The sequence below is a fragment of the Branchiostoma floridae genome, chromosome 18 (assembly GCF_000003815.2).
Source record: "Branchiostoma floridae strain S238N-H82 chromosome 18, Bfl_VNyyK, whole genome shotgun sequence".
Lineage (NCBI taxonomy): Eukaryota > Metazoa > Chordata > Leptocardii > Amphioxiformes > Branchiostomatidae > Branchiostoma > Branchiostoma floridae.
The window spans coordinates 11,538,595-11,557,601 of NC_049996.1; the positions used below are offsets into that span (position 1 = coordinate 11,538,595).

The 19,007-nt window shown below is 38.8% G+C and overlaps 1 protein-coding gene across 5 annotated transcripts in view; it reads right to left on the reverse strand.

Moving 5' to 3' along the window:
* Nucleotides 1-1,088: 1,088 nt before the first annotated feature.
* The window catches only part of LOC118405347 (retinoic acid receptor alpha-like), a 151,097-nt gene continuing 133,178 nt past the window's right edge, over nucleotides 1,089-19,007 (reverse strand). For all 5 annotated transcript variants that reach the window (XM_035804804.1, XM_035804802.1, XM_035804801.1 and 2 more), the window contains 7 exons: nucleotides 9,597-9,733; nucleotides 7,997-8,138; nucleotides 7,401-7,567; nucleotides 6,808-6,984; nucleotides 6,123-6,327; nucleotides 5,558-5,716; nucleotides 1,089-4,942 (listed from right to left, as the gene is read on the reverse strand). In XM_035804804.1, the coding sequence (XP_035660697.1) occupies nucleotides 4,845-4,942; nucleotides 5,558-5,716; nucleotides 6,123-6,327; nucleotides 6,808-6,984; nucleotides 7,401-7,567; nucleotides 7,997-8,138; nucleotides 9,597-9,733 (1,085 nt within the window). In that variant the 3' untranslated portion in view covers nucleotides 1,089-4,844. The remainder of the gene's footprint in view (nucleotides 4,943-5,557; nucleotides 5,717-6,122; nucleotides 6,328-6,807; nucleotides 6,985-7,400; nucleotides 7,568-7,996; nucleotides 8,139-9,596; nucleotides 9,734-19,007) is intronic.

Genomic DNA, 19,007 nt, shown 5'->3' on the forward strand with positions numbered 1-19,007 from the left:
CTCTGCTTCATAACAAGTTACCTTGAGAATGGACGGATTCGAGGGGTATCGACCATGGACAGTGTAATGGACTAACGAGTATACGTCTACGAGTGCGAGTATTGCGTCTGCCGGTGCGAGCGTCACCAGCCCTAACTGTTCCTACCTAATCTTCGCCAAGATTGTGGGCATTAACGGGAAGAAGAAGAAGAAAAAGTTTCAGGCAATTCGTTCACTCAAACATGATAACTTCTGTTTGCCCGCCAAGGCACTGTGAAATAAACCTGATTCGGTGTTTTAATGTTTCCGATTGTTGGAAGACCTGAAGCTTTGAACAAGTGTTTATTTGATTATCTGTATGTCAACTATTACTTTTGCAATGTGAGTGCACTGTCTCACACTCTCCGGTATTTAAACTTTGCTACAAATCACACAGTGGAGATTAGCCAATTCATCCATCTGATTACGTTACAAGTACTAACGTTAGTATCTGCGTCTGATTGGCCAAAAGTTACTAGTGTTAGTGAGTGGTGATTGGGAAATGTCAATCTCAATAAGGTATCTGCTTCTGATTGGCCCAAAGTTGCTCTCACTAAGGTGACTGTCAGTACAGTGAGCCATGATTGACCAAAGCCTCTGTATCATCTAGTTACCTAACGCTAGGTCACCTTTATCCGTTGGGTAACCTAAATCCGTTGTTTTGAAAGCTGGGTATTTGCAGATGTCCACACGCGGTGGTTTTAAACATGTTAAATTTTCAAAATATTGTGGTTATTTTCAAAATATTTCAATGTCCATCGACTTGGTAAACCTAGATACCCTGTTTTAAAAAACAACGAATATGGGTACCCCACGAATAAAGGTAAACTAGCGTTACTTCTGATTGGTCAAAAGTAGCTCACAAAAACTTTTGTTCCTTGGCCCTGTGCTAAATACACAATAAGCCGCATTTGCAGAACTTCCAAGTTTAAGGTGTGGCCAGCGTTTAGGTTTTGAAAAGGAATCTAGCAATACATCCTTAGTCGCATAAACAATGCGATGTCACTTTTACATTATTACAAACATGCACACATAAAAGAAACAGACAGCACACTGAGCACAGCACACAATTGACATATATACAATTTTATTGCATGTTAGCAAAAGACTTGCTTGCTATATGACCATGTACATTTTTTGCTGTAAATACAAGCTCCCCTCTCCATATAGTGGTATGGTCCTACAAAACTGTACACTTTTCCTATATAATAACAATAATAACAACAATAATATCCCAATGCATCTGCTTTGCTATCTTAAGTAAATTTAAGTATCACACAAGATGAAAGGGAACAATCAAATGGCAGGAGATAGAAAAAGGGGAAAAGGCTAATATGACATTTCTCTGGCCAAGTACTTGAACCTGCTAGTAGTCTTGCACATTCATATTTGTTCTCCGCTATTCGAAAAGGTACCATAGTCGATGTACGTATAACTATTCCAATTTGTATGAGATAAGTTGTAAGTTGTTATCAAAGTGCTGCACACACATAATCAACTTGCTATGTTACTTTTTCAACCCTAGTGGAATAAGAATCATATCATAGGCTTCAAGCAATGAAATTCTCACTAAAAGAAGACAAAATTCAAAGCTTAACTACATGGTTTAAACATCTTAAATCAAATTTGGACAGATGTTCATGATCTTCAATGCTTACTGTGTGCATGTATGTTACAGTCTTTTGACCCAAACCTTTTCCATCAACAAGAAGCAGAGTAGAGAAAACAAAGGTCGTTTTCTTGAAAATGTCTGAGAAGCTGTCCAAGACAAATGCTAAAATTGATGCTGCTTTGTATAAATATCCAAATCCTCGGAGAGTGGAAGGGCCAGAAGTTTCACACCACTGTGCAACATATATTAGCAACACATGTCTATATGTAGAACATTACATATTATCTACCATTCAAGGTGCAAGGGCAGTCTAGCATCCAAAATCATGACACAATGCACACATAATGGCCCAACACATCAACACCTGCAGCAGTCTCAAACTGCTATACTACGATTGGTTGATTCTGCTTGATTGACAGGTCTTCTTGAGTCCTGATTGGCTGAAGATAGATCTTTGTTCTGGAAAAGTTAAAAGCCTCATAATTCTTTTTTGTGTTTTAGTCTATTTAGAGATGTTCCTGAGTTACTGTGCCTTTTTTTTCTTTCAAACTACTGGTACATATAATAGAGGAACATTAATTCGTTCTCCTCGAACAGACCAGTTCAATCTATAAGATAACAAGTATTTGTCAGAGAGGTTGATATGTAACAACGGTGGAACCTTCTAATTTTCAAACATGATTCGGTCTACAGATGACACTAATGCATTTGAATGCAACTATTTGTTGAACTATAGTATTTAATGTGACTATTTCTAGAACTATGGCATTCAAACCTAGTTGCTATTTCTTGAATTGACACCCATTGGTTACTGTGTTCAAAAATTTAACTACAGCAAATGATGGTAAATTCTGATACATTTCATTGCCTAAATGTGGTAAAAAGTTCATGTACTTGCTATCCAACATATGTCTTGTTCAATAAAACACAACACATGCTTTGTAAAAAGAAAATGGAAGCCCAAAGTTCTTGTCGCTAAGGGACCTTGTTGCTAGGAAACATAAAGCTACATTGCTATAGTGTAGTGTACAAACATTAGACCTAAAACCAAGTCAAAGATCACTACATTGTTCAATCCATGCATCAAGCTTATGTACCAACATCTTGCAAGCACCACAGATAACGTGGTTAAGGTTCCTGAGTTGAGTGGATTACCCAAAAATAAAAGAAGCATCTGTAACATTTTTAAGTACCCCTTTCTTGAGATGAAAGACATCCTTTGTCTTTACCAGAATATTACTAAATGATATACCCTGAAGATGTTGAGCAATGTAACACCTGGAGGAGACCACAAGTGAACTGAAGTGGGAGACCACCTGTGTTCTGGTTCAGCAGTCATTCTAAGCTTGAAAATATGGTTATACAGTATGTCAGATGAGCAAAGTCAAAAGGTTGATCTACTAGAAATAGATTGAGAGCTGCTAAAGTGACAATGATCCTTGATCATTGGCTCTCACTTGTTTCTGACTTTCCTTAAAGAAATGGACCAGAAACAAAGATGCTAATTCAAGAAAATTGATATCTGCTTGTAGAAATGCTATGTAAAGAAAGTCAGTTTACCTCAGAAGACTCACTGTCCTGATAATAAATCAGAATTGAAATTCATGACATAACAGTACATCCCATATTAATCATCTGCTTGTTGCATTGTAACTAAAATGTGGGTGTCATATACTATCATAAAACATGATGAACAAATGCATTTTTGTACTGACTTCTAAAATAGGATTTCTGGAAAGGGAAAGAAACAGTATGGCACTGCAAAGCACTGCATAACCTAGGCAGCCTAAGTACTGTAAAATGTAATTGTTTGGCTTCTTTTGGGGGGGAACTTGGCATTTTAACTTTGAATCACTAAAATGCATTCCATCCAATATAAATATCTATCTATGTAAGGAAAATTAGCATTGCCAAATAAAACATTTTACAGTAGGGCCTCCGTAACAAAAGGCACGCATTAAATGGATATCTTTCAACAAAAATATGCAAGTGTGTGGCCTATGGTAACATAAGCAACAACATATCTAGTATATACAGATCATGTATAGAAACTGTTCACATATCTAGTTGTAAAAGACTTTGGTGTACAATGTATACAGGGTACTTGTTCAAAACAAGTTTAAAAATGGACATATAATATACTATTGGGCTCGCCCCTGAGGCGTCGCCAAAAAGTAACTGGTCCTTTCAGAATGAGCGTTCACTTCACCAAATAAAAACGAGTGAAACAAAAGTTTCTACCTATCTACGAGAGGTGGCTCATACTTAAAATATCAAGCAGAAAATATGTATTTACATAAATTAATAGAATCTAAAAACAGAAGTAGACAGTAATAGCTCAAGAATCAAGCAAATGGGAAGAATAATCTCATTACATTATTTTCAAGCAAAATGACATAGGGCTACAAGTTTACATAGGGCTTATCTAAAAAAGAAAGAAGAGTACATGTACAATACTTTAAAATGTAGAGTATCCTTGTTGTCATTTTCTGAGTAACATTTTAAAAGTGACATTTTTGCTTTATGCGAGGCCATAAATGGAAAGAAAAAAAGATTTTAAAACTTTTGTAACTTTCTTTGCAACATTAGAAAGACATCTCAAATATTAACATATTTGTACAGATTTGCACAGGTGAAATGGTACAAGGGCAGCATCAGGGAAAGCATAGAAATACACTGAAAGTTTCAGCAATTGAAAGGCAGATTTCATTGATTTTAACTAGTGGTATTTAGAGAATATCTCAATACAAGTTTCTGTAATGGTGATGGGTGGAAAAGGCGAGAAACCTCTCGATGTCACTCAAAACCACAACTTTCAAATATCTTACCGAGGACACGCCTTAAAGTAAGGAGATAAAACATGCGACACAAGCAGCACGAGGGGGTTCTATATCCATACATGTTCACACGTCCAAACTTTCACCAATTTGCTATAGGATCTCTGCACGGCGCTCAAACACCATGTTCTTGCTTTGACCATATAAATATTCTGGGCAGAAAGTCAGAAACACAGAATGTTGGAAAGGAGACGGACTATCCTAGCAGAAGTTGACTATCTATAGAGTTTTGTCAATAATAGATTTTGCTAAAAGTCAACTGGTTTCAACAAGGAGAGAGATTCGACACGTCTGAGCTACAACCAAAACCGGCGGTAACCAGTGTGCAGAATGCGGGTCTGTCTGGATGAAACCAGTTGGTGCTGGTTGAAGCTGGTTTAGCTGAGGGCTTCGTTTTGCTTCTCCCAGATCTCTGCTATGAGTGGTGGCATCGGGCTGGACAGCTCCATCTTCAGTGTTATAACTCTCTCCGCACCTAAACAACAGAGCAGAATTTAGTCTTTACACAACATATGACAACTGGTGGGTGGGAAGATGACCAACTTGTTGAAGTGATAGGAAGTACAGGAAGTACAGGTAAGAGCTAAGAGGTGGTAGAACTACTAGTAGTTGTTAATCAGAAATGACAGTCCAGGAAATGGTAGAAGCTACTAATTTATCAACTTGAAAGTATTATATTTTATTTGCCTGCTTGTCTGTGCTATGTCAGTTATATATTTTTCATACGTTAGCGATGTTCACTCTAGAGTGACAAAATGTGATCAATGGCTGTTTATCAAAACCTTACTTGCATTAACTAATGAACTACAATAAAAAAGGCATATAAAAAACAATCACAGAGTCCTGGGATTTTTTGTTTTTAATAGAGAACCTGCTAAAAAATTGGTGAATGTCCTATTGCAAAAACAAGTATGATTGTATTCAATTTTGGATCTAGAGAGGATGTCATCCATATCATCAGACTTGTGTTGTCTTTAGGTGAAAGAATTCCCGGTTACATTATGAAAGCCAGTATCATCCTGTCTCTACAAACATCATCAGATTCCTTCATGCCCCTATCATCCCATGTCTAGAATACCCCTGTGCCCACCTTTTGAACTGATACTCCTGAGGTCTGTGATCTTCATGATCATCTTGGGGAAGCGCTGCGGGTCATCAGGTATCCTCCTCCTGGAGTAGGCCTTCAGCGCCTCCAGCAGAGGCTCCTGTAGGTTCTCCGCCCTCTGGATGTCCTCCAACCCTTGCCGGTCTGCAAGGTCAAGTTCGAGTTTAATACATGTAAAATAGACAGGAAATCTCAGTCTGTAGGAATCTAAAGATTAAACTGGTACTCATGACGAAAAATGCTTGTGATGAGAAGCTTTCACCTGGCATCCGCTTCAAAGAAGGTGTCTTTTTAACATAAAAATCTACCTCATGACATTGTCCCAACATCACCCAATCTCAAAAAATCATGCGATGATCAAGAAAAGAGTCTAAGACCCTGTGTACTATACCAGTACGACCAAAGATGTTAGGGCAAGGGTGCAAGTTACTGTGTGCAAGGGCATTAACAATGCTGTCTTGGTAGAGCTTTTACTGCCAAGCAAACATGTATTTCTTTATCATCTAGGTGAACAAATAGCATGACAGAGAGTAATTTTTATGACACTCACCTCCACACACCAAACATATTGAACACATTAAGCCGATTTCTGTCTCGTCGAAGAGTAGTTTCTGCATTCCCTCAGCGAAAGTAAAGACACCGTCTGTGAGAGGCCCGAAGCCGGCATTGTGCATCTGTGTCCTTGACAACATCATTCCATTGATGAAGGTCACAGTGTCCGACTCTTTGTCCAGTCTCGTGGCTAACCTCAAGATCTGTACAGGAAGAAAAGTCATGTCAGTTTAGTTTTGTAGCTGAGATGACTTATTTAGCAATCGTATCAACCAAAATTCCAAAGAATGAGTTGGTTAGAGGACCTTTGGTCCCTGAAAAAGTCTCGTTTTTGAAAATACATCAACAGTTTTTCTACGTGTTACTAAACATGTTTCAAAGTCCGTCACATGTCAACAACAGACAAATGCTAAATATTCTATTTGACTTTCAATACCATATTAGGTAACATCACTCACATGGATGAAGTTTTAAGTACACAAAATTTCAGGAAGTCTGAAAACATTTGTACATTTCTGTCTAATCTTATTTCTACTGTTTTGTATTATGACACTGGTATATGTAACTCTGTCCTATGTCTAAATGTATCTGTACTACTAGATCTATACTTAGCATCACATAACATGTGAGTGTAAGGTAAGGTTTCAAATCTTTTGACAAAACCTCTAATGCAAAACCCTTACCAATATGTCCAGACATGCAGCTTTTAGGAGCGTGATTTGGTCGGCTGTTCCAAACGTGGTGAAGCCGGGAACCTTTTTGGCGAACTGAACTATTTTGATGATGGTTTCCGTGCACAGGTCGCTGAAGTGCTGCCATAGCTCGATATCTGTAGGGCCTCTCTGTTCCGCTGCGTTTTTCTGTGGGGAAAAGGGAGAAGTACAAATCACATAACAATCTACTGTAAGCCTTCTTCTTGAAATTAGATCCCATTGTATATGTTTGAGATGATCTGGTAGAACCTGAAACTGCACTGGTAAAGATCTCTATTGGAGTCTCTGTCAACAGAGACCACAATCACTGAATCAGGATTTCAGTATATTGGGCAATCCTAACAGTGGAGATCCTGATTGTACTTTTTACTAGTAGATTCTGCCAGATCACGACCTTTACCCTCAATATATTCTGCTGCATTTTTCTGTGGAAAAGGGGAAAGCACAAATCACCTTACAATCTTCTTCTTAAAGTTGAATCTCATTATATATGTTTGGTAAGTTTCATCACATTAAGAATATTTTATGCTAACAAAGAAACATTCTGCAGGAAAAATACTTACGACTTTGTACTTAGGTAGTTTGCCCATGTCTGGCAGGGTGGCCATGTGGGCCTCTCTGACCGTGGTTATGATAGTTTGGATCTCCGGCGTCCAGTTGTACGATAGCGTGTGCTTCTCCAGCGACTGTGTCTTGTCTTTCCGCTTCTTATTTCTGTCGTTTCTTACAGCTAGAAGGAGTAGACGGGAAAGTGAAGAATATTATTGTATCACATGTTGATGATGACAAGTCTCTTTACTTTGTCAACCTAAGTTACAAACCAAAAACATACAAATCTTTTTAACATATATTAGAATTTGTGTGCCAAGTGACATGTTTCTGCAACCCTGAAAAATGCATATTATTATCTGATTAAAGATATCTCCAATGCAACATCTTGCATATGATGCATCCTGCATATCCAAACTGTGCACTAGAAATCTCTTAAACACACTGTTTATAAGAGTGACAAATATGTGTAACTTGAGGGATAAATGTTCATGGAGGCTATCAGCATTTAGATCAATTTTCTAACAGACGAAATGTTACTTGTTAGCAGAAGAAAATAAGGGACCTTCTTGTTAGAAGAATTGATAGAAAGAATACTTGTTGTACTTACATTCTTTGGACATTCCGACGTCAAAGCATTTTTTCAACCTGCAGAACTGGCATCTGTTGCGTGTGACTTTGTTTATAACACAGTTCTTATCCCGATGGCAGACGTACTGCATGTTTTTCTGAATACTCCGCCTAAAGAAACCCTGTGGAGAAAGTAAAGGAAAAAATGGTTTGTCATGTTTCTGAAGCTTTTTTTTGTTTGTTCCTTTCTTTAACCCTCATCCGACCGTTACATTTTTACGACGAATCTGACCGTATGGGGTCATTTTTGACCCCATTTTGTTTTGCTCATAGACCTATTTCTGCTGGCTTATTTTGTCATTTCTATGTATTTACTGTTTCACTAACCTATGAAAAATATTTTGATAAGTTTTGGTGTCAGTAGTTATTACTCATTATCATAATTTATGCAGAAAATGAGGAAAAACCACATTTGCTCTGAAAATCTACCATACTCAACTTACTTAAACAATGTTTTGTCTTATCAATTTCTAAACAATAATTGTGATGATGTAATAATACTGATAGCATAATAATGTTATTTAACAAGAAAAAATACAATATTTGTAAAAAGTAACGAATTTATTACTTAATTATGCACCATATACCGCCATCTAAACACATACATACAATAACTCTTGTCTATTTTCCCGCAAATATCTTTCTTGTAGGTTCCTTCTGCACATTCTGTCCATATATTGTTTTTTAATTAATTAGAAACATTTTCACTTTCATTGGCATAGGTAATTAGTGCGTATTATCATAATTTATGCAGAATGTCGAAAAACTGTGTTTTACACTAAAATACTAAATTTCTTTCAGAATATTCGGTGTTTACTCATCTAAGCAACTATAACCTGTTGCTGTAAAAGCAATAATGAGGAATGCCTGTTATTTTATTGAAATGTCTTGATATTTATGTAATTAATGATTCATAATTGGCTGGGGTCATTTTTGACCCCACCGAACAAGACACAAACTTTCAAGTATAGCTTATACAATAATGGGCAAAACTCAGCGAAAAATTGGTAGATGTTGTAAGACATGTATACAAACAAATTCATGGAAGGAATTTTTTCTCTGATGAAAAATGTTGCCATGGCAGATTAAAATATACGCCTGGGGTCAAAAATGACCCCATACGGTCGGATGAGGGTTAACTACAACTACTACAACTGGGTTGGAAGTAGAATGAAGCTTTTATATTTCATCCAGTGGAAAGGGACACTGAATGTCTTGGGAGAAATAAAATCAGAAAAGGAGGGGGAATGGAAAATGCTTCCACTCTCTTTTCTGATCTCAGTGACATACAGTACTAACACCACCTTGCATTGCCAACTTGTCCTCCTAGGAGGCGCTGTTGCACCACCATCACAGAATCAAAGCTGTGTGTGAAACTTTTCCATCAATAAAACGGTTACAATTTACACATGCATAAACCAACATATCAAAGTAACCCTTTTGTCTGTTCATTATCTAAGTCTTCATAACACAGGAAACTTAACTTAATTACTTGACATAAAAGATATGTTTGGAGAAGTACAATTTTAGATCAGGACATTCTTACAAATGAAGTTTCGAAACTTGAGCACCAGACTAACCTTACACCCCTCGCACGACGCGACTCCGTAGTGATAGCCAGATGACTTGTCGCTGCAGACAAAACAAGGTTTGTAGACTCTGGGAGGGGGTGGGGGGGACGGGGGGCTTGGCTCCATCTCCTCAGAACTGGACTGGTCTGAAAACAACAGGACAAAATATTGTCTTATAAACATCATTCATATCTTTGAAAGTTTGATACACATACAAAGTACGCACAGTTTAGAGTACAGCACTTGTATATGAAACATGGATATCTTCAAATCATAGATAAATATAACTATGAAATTCTTTGTATTGCATAGTTGATCAACGTTAGATTGCCCTAACAGAGCGCTCGATTATGTCAGAGTCCATAGACTAGTTTTGCTGGACATTTATGTAATGTTCTAAAACCTCTTGCAAGAATAAGTCAATTCACTTAACCGTTGCCTGTCCTCCTAAGTATAACCAGGATCCCCCCCCCCCTTACAGGTCCTGTATCATCACAGTTGCATCAGTTTAATTTGCTTTATTTGGATTATAAGCTAGGTTAGATGTTGAACTCAGGTGATATGTATTATACTGTAGTACCTGATCTATAGCCCACACAGGCGTGGTCTTAAAAAAAGCCACCCAACTTGTGGGTGGCAGGGAAGGCCTGGACTTTTATGAGCTACATTTTATATCCTGCAAACGGCACATAAAAACTGAGGAATGCACCATGTTTCCTCTCTAAACAACAAGATGGCCAGCCTGGCTCCTGCCAACTTTTTATTACCAAGGAGGTCACGAAACCAAAGAGGTCATCAACCTTAGACTCTTCCCCTTTCTTCAAGATGCAGCTACTGTATATTCATATACTTTTGTATTGTAATGGGAGGTTTTTGCTGTGTTTCAAATTCACGGAACAGTAATCTATAGTACAGTAGTAATACGAGGGAGACATGTGCAGAGGTCAATGCAAAATCCGAAAATAAAATCGTCGCAAATGTTTCAAGATCTAATGTTACAGTATTAGTAGACAAGACATACCTCCAACATCATATTATAAGAACTACACTGCACTGCTAGTCTACAGAAATACCTGACCTGTTACTGAACTTATTAATCACTTTGACATCTAGAAAAACTCATCAGCTCAATGTTCCATTTAGAAAATTGAGAAATGCTTTCTTCAAAGATACAGATATGGAACACAATCTGTTACATAGTCTAATGACGATGATCTTACAACAAAAACAGGCACAAAAAGCAACAAGTAACTAACTGGCCCCCCTCCCCCCATAAACCTGGACTGAAAATAAACTAAGTGCAATATGGTCTGCTTTAGTACCCTAACAGTTGCGCCAGCAAAGCCGGCATGTTTTCTGTCTAAATAGCCTGACTCTCTTCATGGCTTCTAAACACCACCAAGAGGATCGTAAGGAAGATTCTCTCCAAACAGCAAGGCTGCTCCGAAACAGCCTATAGGGCCAGGTACTGATCTACGGGAGAGCTTTTAGTTTTATAGGTTTGGACAGGTTTTTATGGGCTGGAATCTATTTTCAGCCAGGTTGTTGATGTCATCTCTGGCAGATGACAAACTGTGTGAAGAAAGCAGGATATGTTCGTCAGAGATAGTTAAGATGTTATGTACATGCATCAGAAATGTTTTAGGGAATGCACGGAAAATTTGTCAGCGATTGCCATCTACCGTCATGCCATTTCACCAGGTCTTTGATAAAACAGACGAGAGTGGGTCAGAATTTGGTGTGCAGATCTGATTTCTTACCTTGAAGAACATATTACTTATTGTAGTTAGATGTCTTATCACAGTTAAGATACATGGACATGCATCCGAAATGTTTTCAGGATTATACAGAAAATTTGTCAGCGTAACACCACTTCATAAGGTCAGATTTAAGTCTTCGATAAAATGGACGAGAGAGGTTCAAAGTTTGGTATGTAGCTCTGATTTGAAGAACATCTTACTTATTGTAGTTAGATGTCTTATCACGTCTAATTGCTTACTTTTGGGTTAGCCTTGTAGATAAGACCCAAGGGGGTTACCTGGCATATTTGCTGACCCCACATTTCTGAGCCTACCAGTGTTTGACATCAATCTAGGATCCTCCTTGTAGCCATTTTAGTATCTAAATGTTCCCTTAGATCTTTGACCAGTGAATGAATGCCTATTTTCAACAATCCCCTACTGAACGAATTTACAGTCACAACAGAAGCCGGCAGTTCGTGATGCTTTTTTCTCAACACCCATAACCAAGCTATGCAGTAAAACGTAACGTGCACATAAAAGTTGCGAACAATAGACATCACCAAAGTCTGTATCCCATAAAGTTCTGCGTGACTTTTAGGCGAGCCCTAGATATGAAAGAAATCCCTTGTTCATCTTGGTCCTTGCGTGACACTTGTGCGAGTTAATTGGCATAGAAACTGCAGCATAAAGTGTTGCCAGAGGGCCAGGCCATTTGAGTCGCCTTCTGTGTCTGGACTTTAATAGCTTGGAGATAAATACCTTGTGGGCCATGGGGCATGGACACAATGTGGTTTGTTTTAACCAAAACACATAAATCTGCCATTTCACACTGCATTCTGATGATACCACCTTTTAAAACTGTCCAGAACAATGTCATCATTTCAAACGAAACTGTACCTTTTGGCTTTTGTACAACTTTGAAATCGTAAGTATTGGTGCTCTTCTTTTTCTTCAAAATGGTTTGTTTGAACCAAAACATGTAAATCTGCCATTCAACACTGCGTTTAAATAAACCAATACTAAAACTTGTCCTAAACAACTCACACAAGTGTTACTGCTTCAAACAAAATGTTTTTAGCTTTTGTAACACTTCAAAAATTAATATCATAAGTGCTTTTCCTCAATGTGGTTTGTTTTAATCAGAGCACATAAATCTGACATTTCAACAGCAAAACATAAAAATTAACACCTAAAACTAGTCCAAAATACCATCACTGTTTCAAACTGTGTTTTTTTTGGCTTTCGTGGCTAGTTTTGTAACACTTAAAAGCCATAAGTCCTTTTTGTTTGCTACCTTTTTGCCTTTATTTGTGCTAAGAAAATACCAGAGATAACACAAAACAATTAAAGACCCTGGGAGATAAGAGATGTAACTCAAGTCAGATTTTAGCTCAACCTGGTGACCTCCAGGTGACCCCTACACTTAAAACAATTTCAGTTGAGCTAAATTTGGTCAAGTTAGAAAAATTCTCTCAACACACTAACTCACTCATATACCAAAATGTACAAAGATAAAAAGTTATTGTTACTTTCAACAAACTTCTTGGTTAGAGGTAACCCACTATACTTTGCCCTGCTGACCTTTTGGTGACCCCCTCTTCGCTCACACCAATAAAAATAATGACATCATGGCAAAATGACACAATGTGACACATTTATGCCTAATCTCAAGTATTTCCGTTGCAAACCACAACTGTTTGCAGTGGTATATAACACTGTAATAAGTAACGTGACAAGCCATTTTTTTGCTTAGTAGACAACCTTAGTGGACAATCCATGCACCTCCCTTATACAAGTTATATAGTGGGTCTGTATGTCCTGTTACATAAAGTGGTATTACATAGAATACTGGTTACTTTGAATGATCAACATACTCTTGCTAGCTGGATCACTCAAATTCAATACAGAGTGCAGTCGGTGCAATTTTTGTATAGCGTACTTGGCACCTGAAGTTTGCGTATTATGTACGTAATATACGTACGTAGCCTCTACCTTTTGAATTTAGCACAGGCGTGCCTTACAAACATTTGTATCTCCCCATAATCTCCTAACTAGTCACCTGCATAAGGTGTATACAGACTTATATCAAATTCAAGGAAGGTGTATTGAGATGTAAGCAGGAGGTATATAGCATCTCAGCCTTGAAGTTTGAACATGATTTAAGATGGTTTCCAAACCAATTGAAGTTGTAGATTTTGGCTGCCTTGCCCAGTCTTTCCTCTTCAATTTATCACATCAGAAAACAAAGCTGATACAGGTCTGGTTGGCTGTCCCTCCATAAGTTATGTTACAGTTTTTTTGAGGGGGGATGAGTACAGGACAACACCTGACCCTTCCCTGAACCCATCCATTCCTTACAGGTCGTAACTTAGACAATGCTTAAGAAGTCTGACCTGAATTTCTTTAGCAACAACTATGTGTATTTTATATTGAATATTACATAAGTAGTGTTTATGTTTTAAAAATCACAAGAAAATGTTTTAAAATGAGTCAAATCTTTAGGATTTTTTCACTTAAATGTTGTAATGACAGAGAGAACACGTTGAACAAAGATAACACTGTCTCTCAGCTGACAGGGTGAGTTTAGAATTTATGCCTTTACAATAAACAGGCCTGCACGAGACCATAAAATATAGAACTGCCCATACCACACCGGTCTGGAATCTTCCAGCTGACCCTTTGGTGACCACTTGTATCAGAACTTACCTCCCGATAACCCCTACTGTAGATATTCCTTTCTTTTGAAAACATTTTTAAAACTCCCTTGTTGGAGGTACAAACCCTTATCCATCTCTGTTGCCGCTTCAAAAGAGCACAGCCTGAAATGATCAGTCAACTACACAGTAGGACTGGACAGAAATTGAGCACTTTGGCTTCGCTGACCTTACAAACACCCTCGCCACAGAATTCAGCTAAAAACAAAACTGAAACTAGATTCTGATGTTTAAACATGTTCTATCCAGTACAGTGTAGACGTTATGACAGTAACTGAGTTATATCTTCTTGTAACAATGACACAAGCACTTATACTATAGGGGTGTGTGACCTTTGGATGACCCCTGGACACTATACTGTACCTCTTCACTAAGCAAGATATGTCATGTTCCAAAATTTACCATCTACAAATATAAACACCTTTCCTGTAATTGTAATTGTTGCATCAGAAGTACTTCCAAACATTTAGGCAAGATGAAGTATAGCACAAAATGGCTACAACTCCGGTAACGCACAAAACCTGTCAGCTCGTCACAACACGTAAACAATTTATTCTTCTGTACAGCCTTCAAATCAAAGTTACTGACAGCCACTTAAACAGCTGCATGCCTCCCACTACGGAAGTCTGAATTCTTCCGATTTCTTCCATCCACCTGTAGGACTCTCGGTTATAACCTTCCAGCGAACCCTACTAGGTGTGGGAACCAATCTCGGTGACCTTCTGTGAACCAGTGAACTTTTGACCTGGGCACTTACTGGCAGGACTTCAGCCCCTCTCCAGGAGGCGCCGACCACACCACCCCCTCCCATCGTAAAATAATCTGTCAGAATTGCACCTTATTGTCTCCACAGCTATAATCAGGCATGATAAAAGAGCTCAAACACCGGCGTAATGAGAGGATCATAGCTTTATGGTGGTGCCCGTTCCCTTGTGTGCTCTTCTGATGACATAACTGCACAGACAAATCTTTCATAACAAGGTCGGATTGAGCTGACTTCACTTCCAATTAAAGCAGCAGATCACGATCATATCTCATCATATTTGTGATTGTTTCCTCTTCACAGGGCTAGATTCACAACTTACATCATTTCACCCAGGTGTAAAAATGAACACCTGTTTTCAGTTGGGGAGGTCAAAGGCATTGTAAGGAGACATGCCCTACACACAGTGGATAACAACCCACTGGCCCTTCAACCTCAACTTGATGCATATGGGACTATGTTTACCATTACCTTTATTGGAGTCTTTCTTTGAAGGAAAACAGTCAAGCATCTAAGACACTAAAGAAATGTTGGGTCTTGTATGCTTGTAATCAAATTTTACCGGCAACTCTCTGTTAACTAATTACATATAATCAAGACTAAATAGCAGCCGGAGGTGTAGCTTACTTACAAAGCTCAAGATAAACCCGAAGAAATTACCGAACAAGCAGGGATATTAGCGTACTGTAGGGGTAATAACATGTCTCTCCTAGGTGATTCTTGGCTCCGTTTCAAGAGTCCTTCTCATCTTTAGCCTTGGAGGTTTTAAAGCTACATGATTTGGTTTAAATGGACGTTACGCAGCTATGGAAACGTGACCCAAATTTTGCAGAAGCCCTCTTTACGTAAAGAGAAGGATGTTATACAAGCGAGCACCACTGGACGCAAGTCAGGGAACAATAGCCTCCCGTTCTGGGACAGGCCATTCCAAGACTGAGGCCACAAAGGCAGTTTTGTCCCAGAAATGGCCGGGGCTTTCTCAGCTTGTGTAAAGGCAATTGGTGCATATTCAGCACGGTAACAGCAGCCATAAAACCTTACCAGCGCCAGTTTACGGGAAAGTTTGGTATTAAAAACGTAATGGATACCACTGCGCTGCCTCCCAAGCTGAAAGAACATAGAGGTTTTTCTTAGATATCAAAAACAGAGGTTAACTCATGAGTCATGGAACAATGTAACTTTTTTGTCACCTGGCATTCAAACCTAGTTGTACCTTTGTGAATAGTTTCATTAGTTTGGCACGTCACTAAATAAAGAAACTCTTTTTACACAACCATTGCTTTATTCTAGTTGTACCTTGTTCCGATCTTAATTTACTGCACTCAAGTTTTTAACAAGTGTTTCCTGTCCAAAGACATGGAAAGAGCAAGATTAACAACCTGTGGGAGCAAAGTACATATAAAGTACACGCATTATAAGTACTGTGTTAGTGTGTATGAAGAACATTGGACAGTTAAAAGTGGGGAACATACAATTTAATAGTGACTGAGAGAGGGTACAATGTATCTTCATAATGTACGCTCACTGACCATGCTGTAATACCCCCACTGATACATTTTTGCCCCGAAACTTTTTGTTCTTCTTGATTTACAGTAAATAATGAAACTTTTGACACCGTTTAATGTTCGAAGTTTTTGTGACTACCTGTTTACAGCAAACTCAAAACTACAGCAAAAATACTTCTTATATCATCTGGCCGCCTCAACCCTTGTTTCTCCAGACTTGCGAAATAAAAGTATTTGCCCTTTTCTCTTTTTTCCTTTCTCATCAAAATTCCGCCACGATTGATCTCAAAGAAGAAAAAAATTGGAAGCCCAAGGAGGTCCTCCATCCATCATCCTCTGTCTTCCATGGTCCAGTGTCCTTGTCTGAGGAATGCCAAACCCTTTGATACATGCTATAGAGTGTAGGACAGATGTTGGCTGTGTCTACAGTACTGTCAGCAATGGAAGATGGATCAGGCTTGCAGCAGTGCAGAACTGTGCGATGATAATCCCTGATACATACAAACATCTGCAGCTCCATAGAAATGTTACTTGAACCGTTCCCGATGCCTTTTTCACTGGGGAATGTTGGTTAATCCCTGGCCTTTTATAAGGTAAAACTGGCGACCCCAGACTGAGGACGGGGTCTGATACTTTTCCGTTAGTCAGCAGTGCAATGCAGCTTCGCTACGGCTCACGCTTTTAGCCAAGCACACCCGGTCACCCCTTCTCTTTGCAATAAGTGTATTGGGTTCTTTTACGGGCAAAGATTTGACACCGTAACCTCCTTCGTACACAGGGCTGCTGGCTTTACGTCTCCATCTCCAACTCTTTTCGGCCGTGTCCAGAACCGGGCGCAAACCCAGGCCACTAGTTTCACAGAATTCGAACAACATCTATGGTGAAATAGCCAGAGTGCACAGACCACTTACAATACACCATGCCAACATACATGTATTACTCAAAATGCTTAGTTAGAATGCTTAGATATACAAACCAAAGAGACTTTCAATGCTGAGATGATAGGGGCATTCACTGTGAGGAACACGTGAATCTGACCCAGATTACTGCTATTCTGAGTTTGATCTTTGGGTTTTAGCGCCAAAGCTTGCCACTGACGATAAAAATACACTATACAGCATCCTTTCTTAAATAATGATCTGTATCATTTTCTTAAACCTAAAACTTAAGTTACTGCACGTCTTATCCAGAATGGAAGTCTTGCCAAGGAACAAAATAAGGCGCGAGTGCAGCCTGCCTCAAACCTTAGACCCTAACCCCGTAATCTCCAGATTAGCTAGCTTTACCAAATCACTAACAGGTAACACACAGATGTGCTTACAGTAGCCACACTGCCCATATTATAAGACCTAAACCACTGCCAGAAAGTGCTGGAAGGGAGCCATGGAAGCACTAAGGCCACTTTGGTTCATTGACTTCTTAACCATTCAATACAGGGGAATGGGGAATAAGGAGAAAGTTATACCTATTAATAAAAGTAAGAAAGTATTGTTTGCCTTGGGTACTACATTGTACATTACCTGATCAAGACCATTGCATGTGACAAAAGATACAAAACCCAGAAATTCTACTGCAGTACCAAGCTTAGCCACCTTGAGGCCCAAACTCTGCCTTCATCAAGTTCATTTCCACAAAAAAACATACCAAATATAATAACAATCCATTTGGAGGTGTCCAAAAACTATACCTCCATTTTTCACGGAGGTAATAATAATCTACAAAAAAAGTTGAACTCTGCAGTGGCTGCTATTGCTGCCAGTAACCAGTAAGGATCAAAATGTGTGCCTTGCTGGCTTTGGTATATGTGTCACATTTTTCACAGACTGTCTGCATTGACATATATGTGCATGTGTCTTACGTGACTCCCGCCATGTATACCAGTACTGACCCCCATGTATCTCAATGACTCTTCTATATGAACCAAACAGAACACAATTGGATATACATAATACAATGACAAAATTAGGCATATGCTGTAGAGTCTATCAACAAACTTGGGACATTCACAGATTCTTGGAACAGAAGGCCTTGAAGCACATCGGAAGTAAAGCAAGCTTTGCGTCTTTCAACAGGTAGTTTAATGAGGTATATTCCCTTGGGCTCTTCTGTCTACAAGGCCTAATATGCACCTGGCCAATATAAGCATTCTTAAAACACCTTCAAAACCTTCAGATACACACAGAAGCACTGTTTTTACCCAATTTTTTGGTAAGGAAACCAGAGTTTTAAAAGATTCTAATCTAAATCAAGGCCTGTTTTGATAGTTTGGTGAGAAATCCTCAGTAACTTTTACATGGGCTCTTGATTTGAGAGAATTGCGAGGCCCTAAAGCTACCCTTCTGGGCCCTGCTAATAAATATGGAGCTGTAAGGGACCGTACGGCGTTTAGTGAGGGGGGAGGGCCGGTCGCCAGAGGGTCGGGTCAAAAAATTTTTGCATGGCCCTCCCCCCAGGTAAATTTTTTTTTGCTAGGCCCTCCCCCCAAGACAAAATATTTTTGCTTGGCCCTCCCCCCTCCTATCAACTTTGAAGAAAAATATTCAAGACGCCAATAAAACACTGCGCTCCCGCATTCGGAAATGTCCTTTGCGTCATAGTTTTTCATGATTTTCATCGAGAAGCAGATCTCTCACCCCTAGTAAAAAAAGGAAAACAGAATGGCTCAAAATACCTGCTTAATAGAGGGATAAATATCT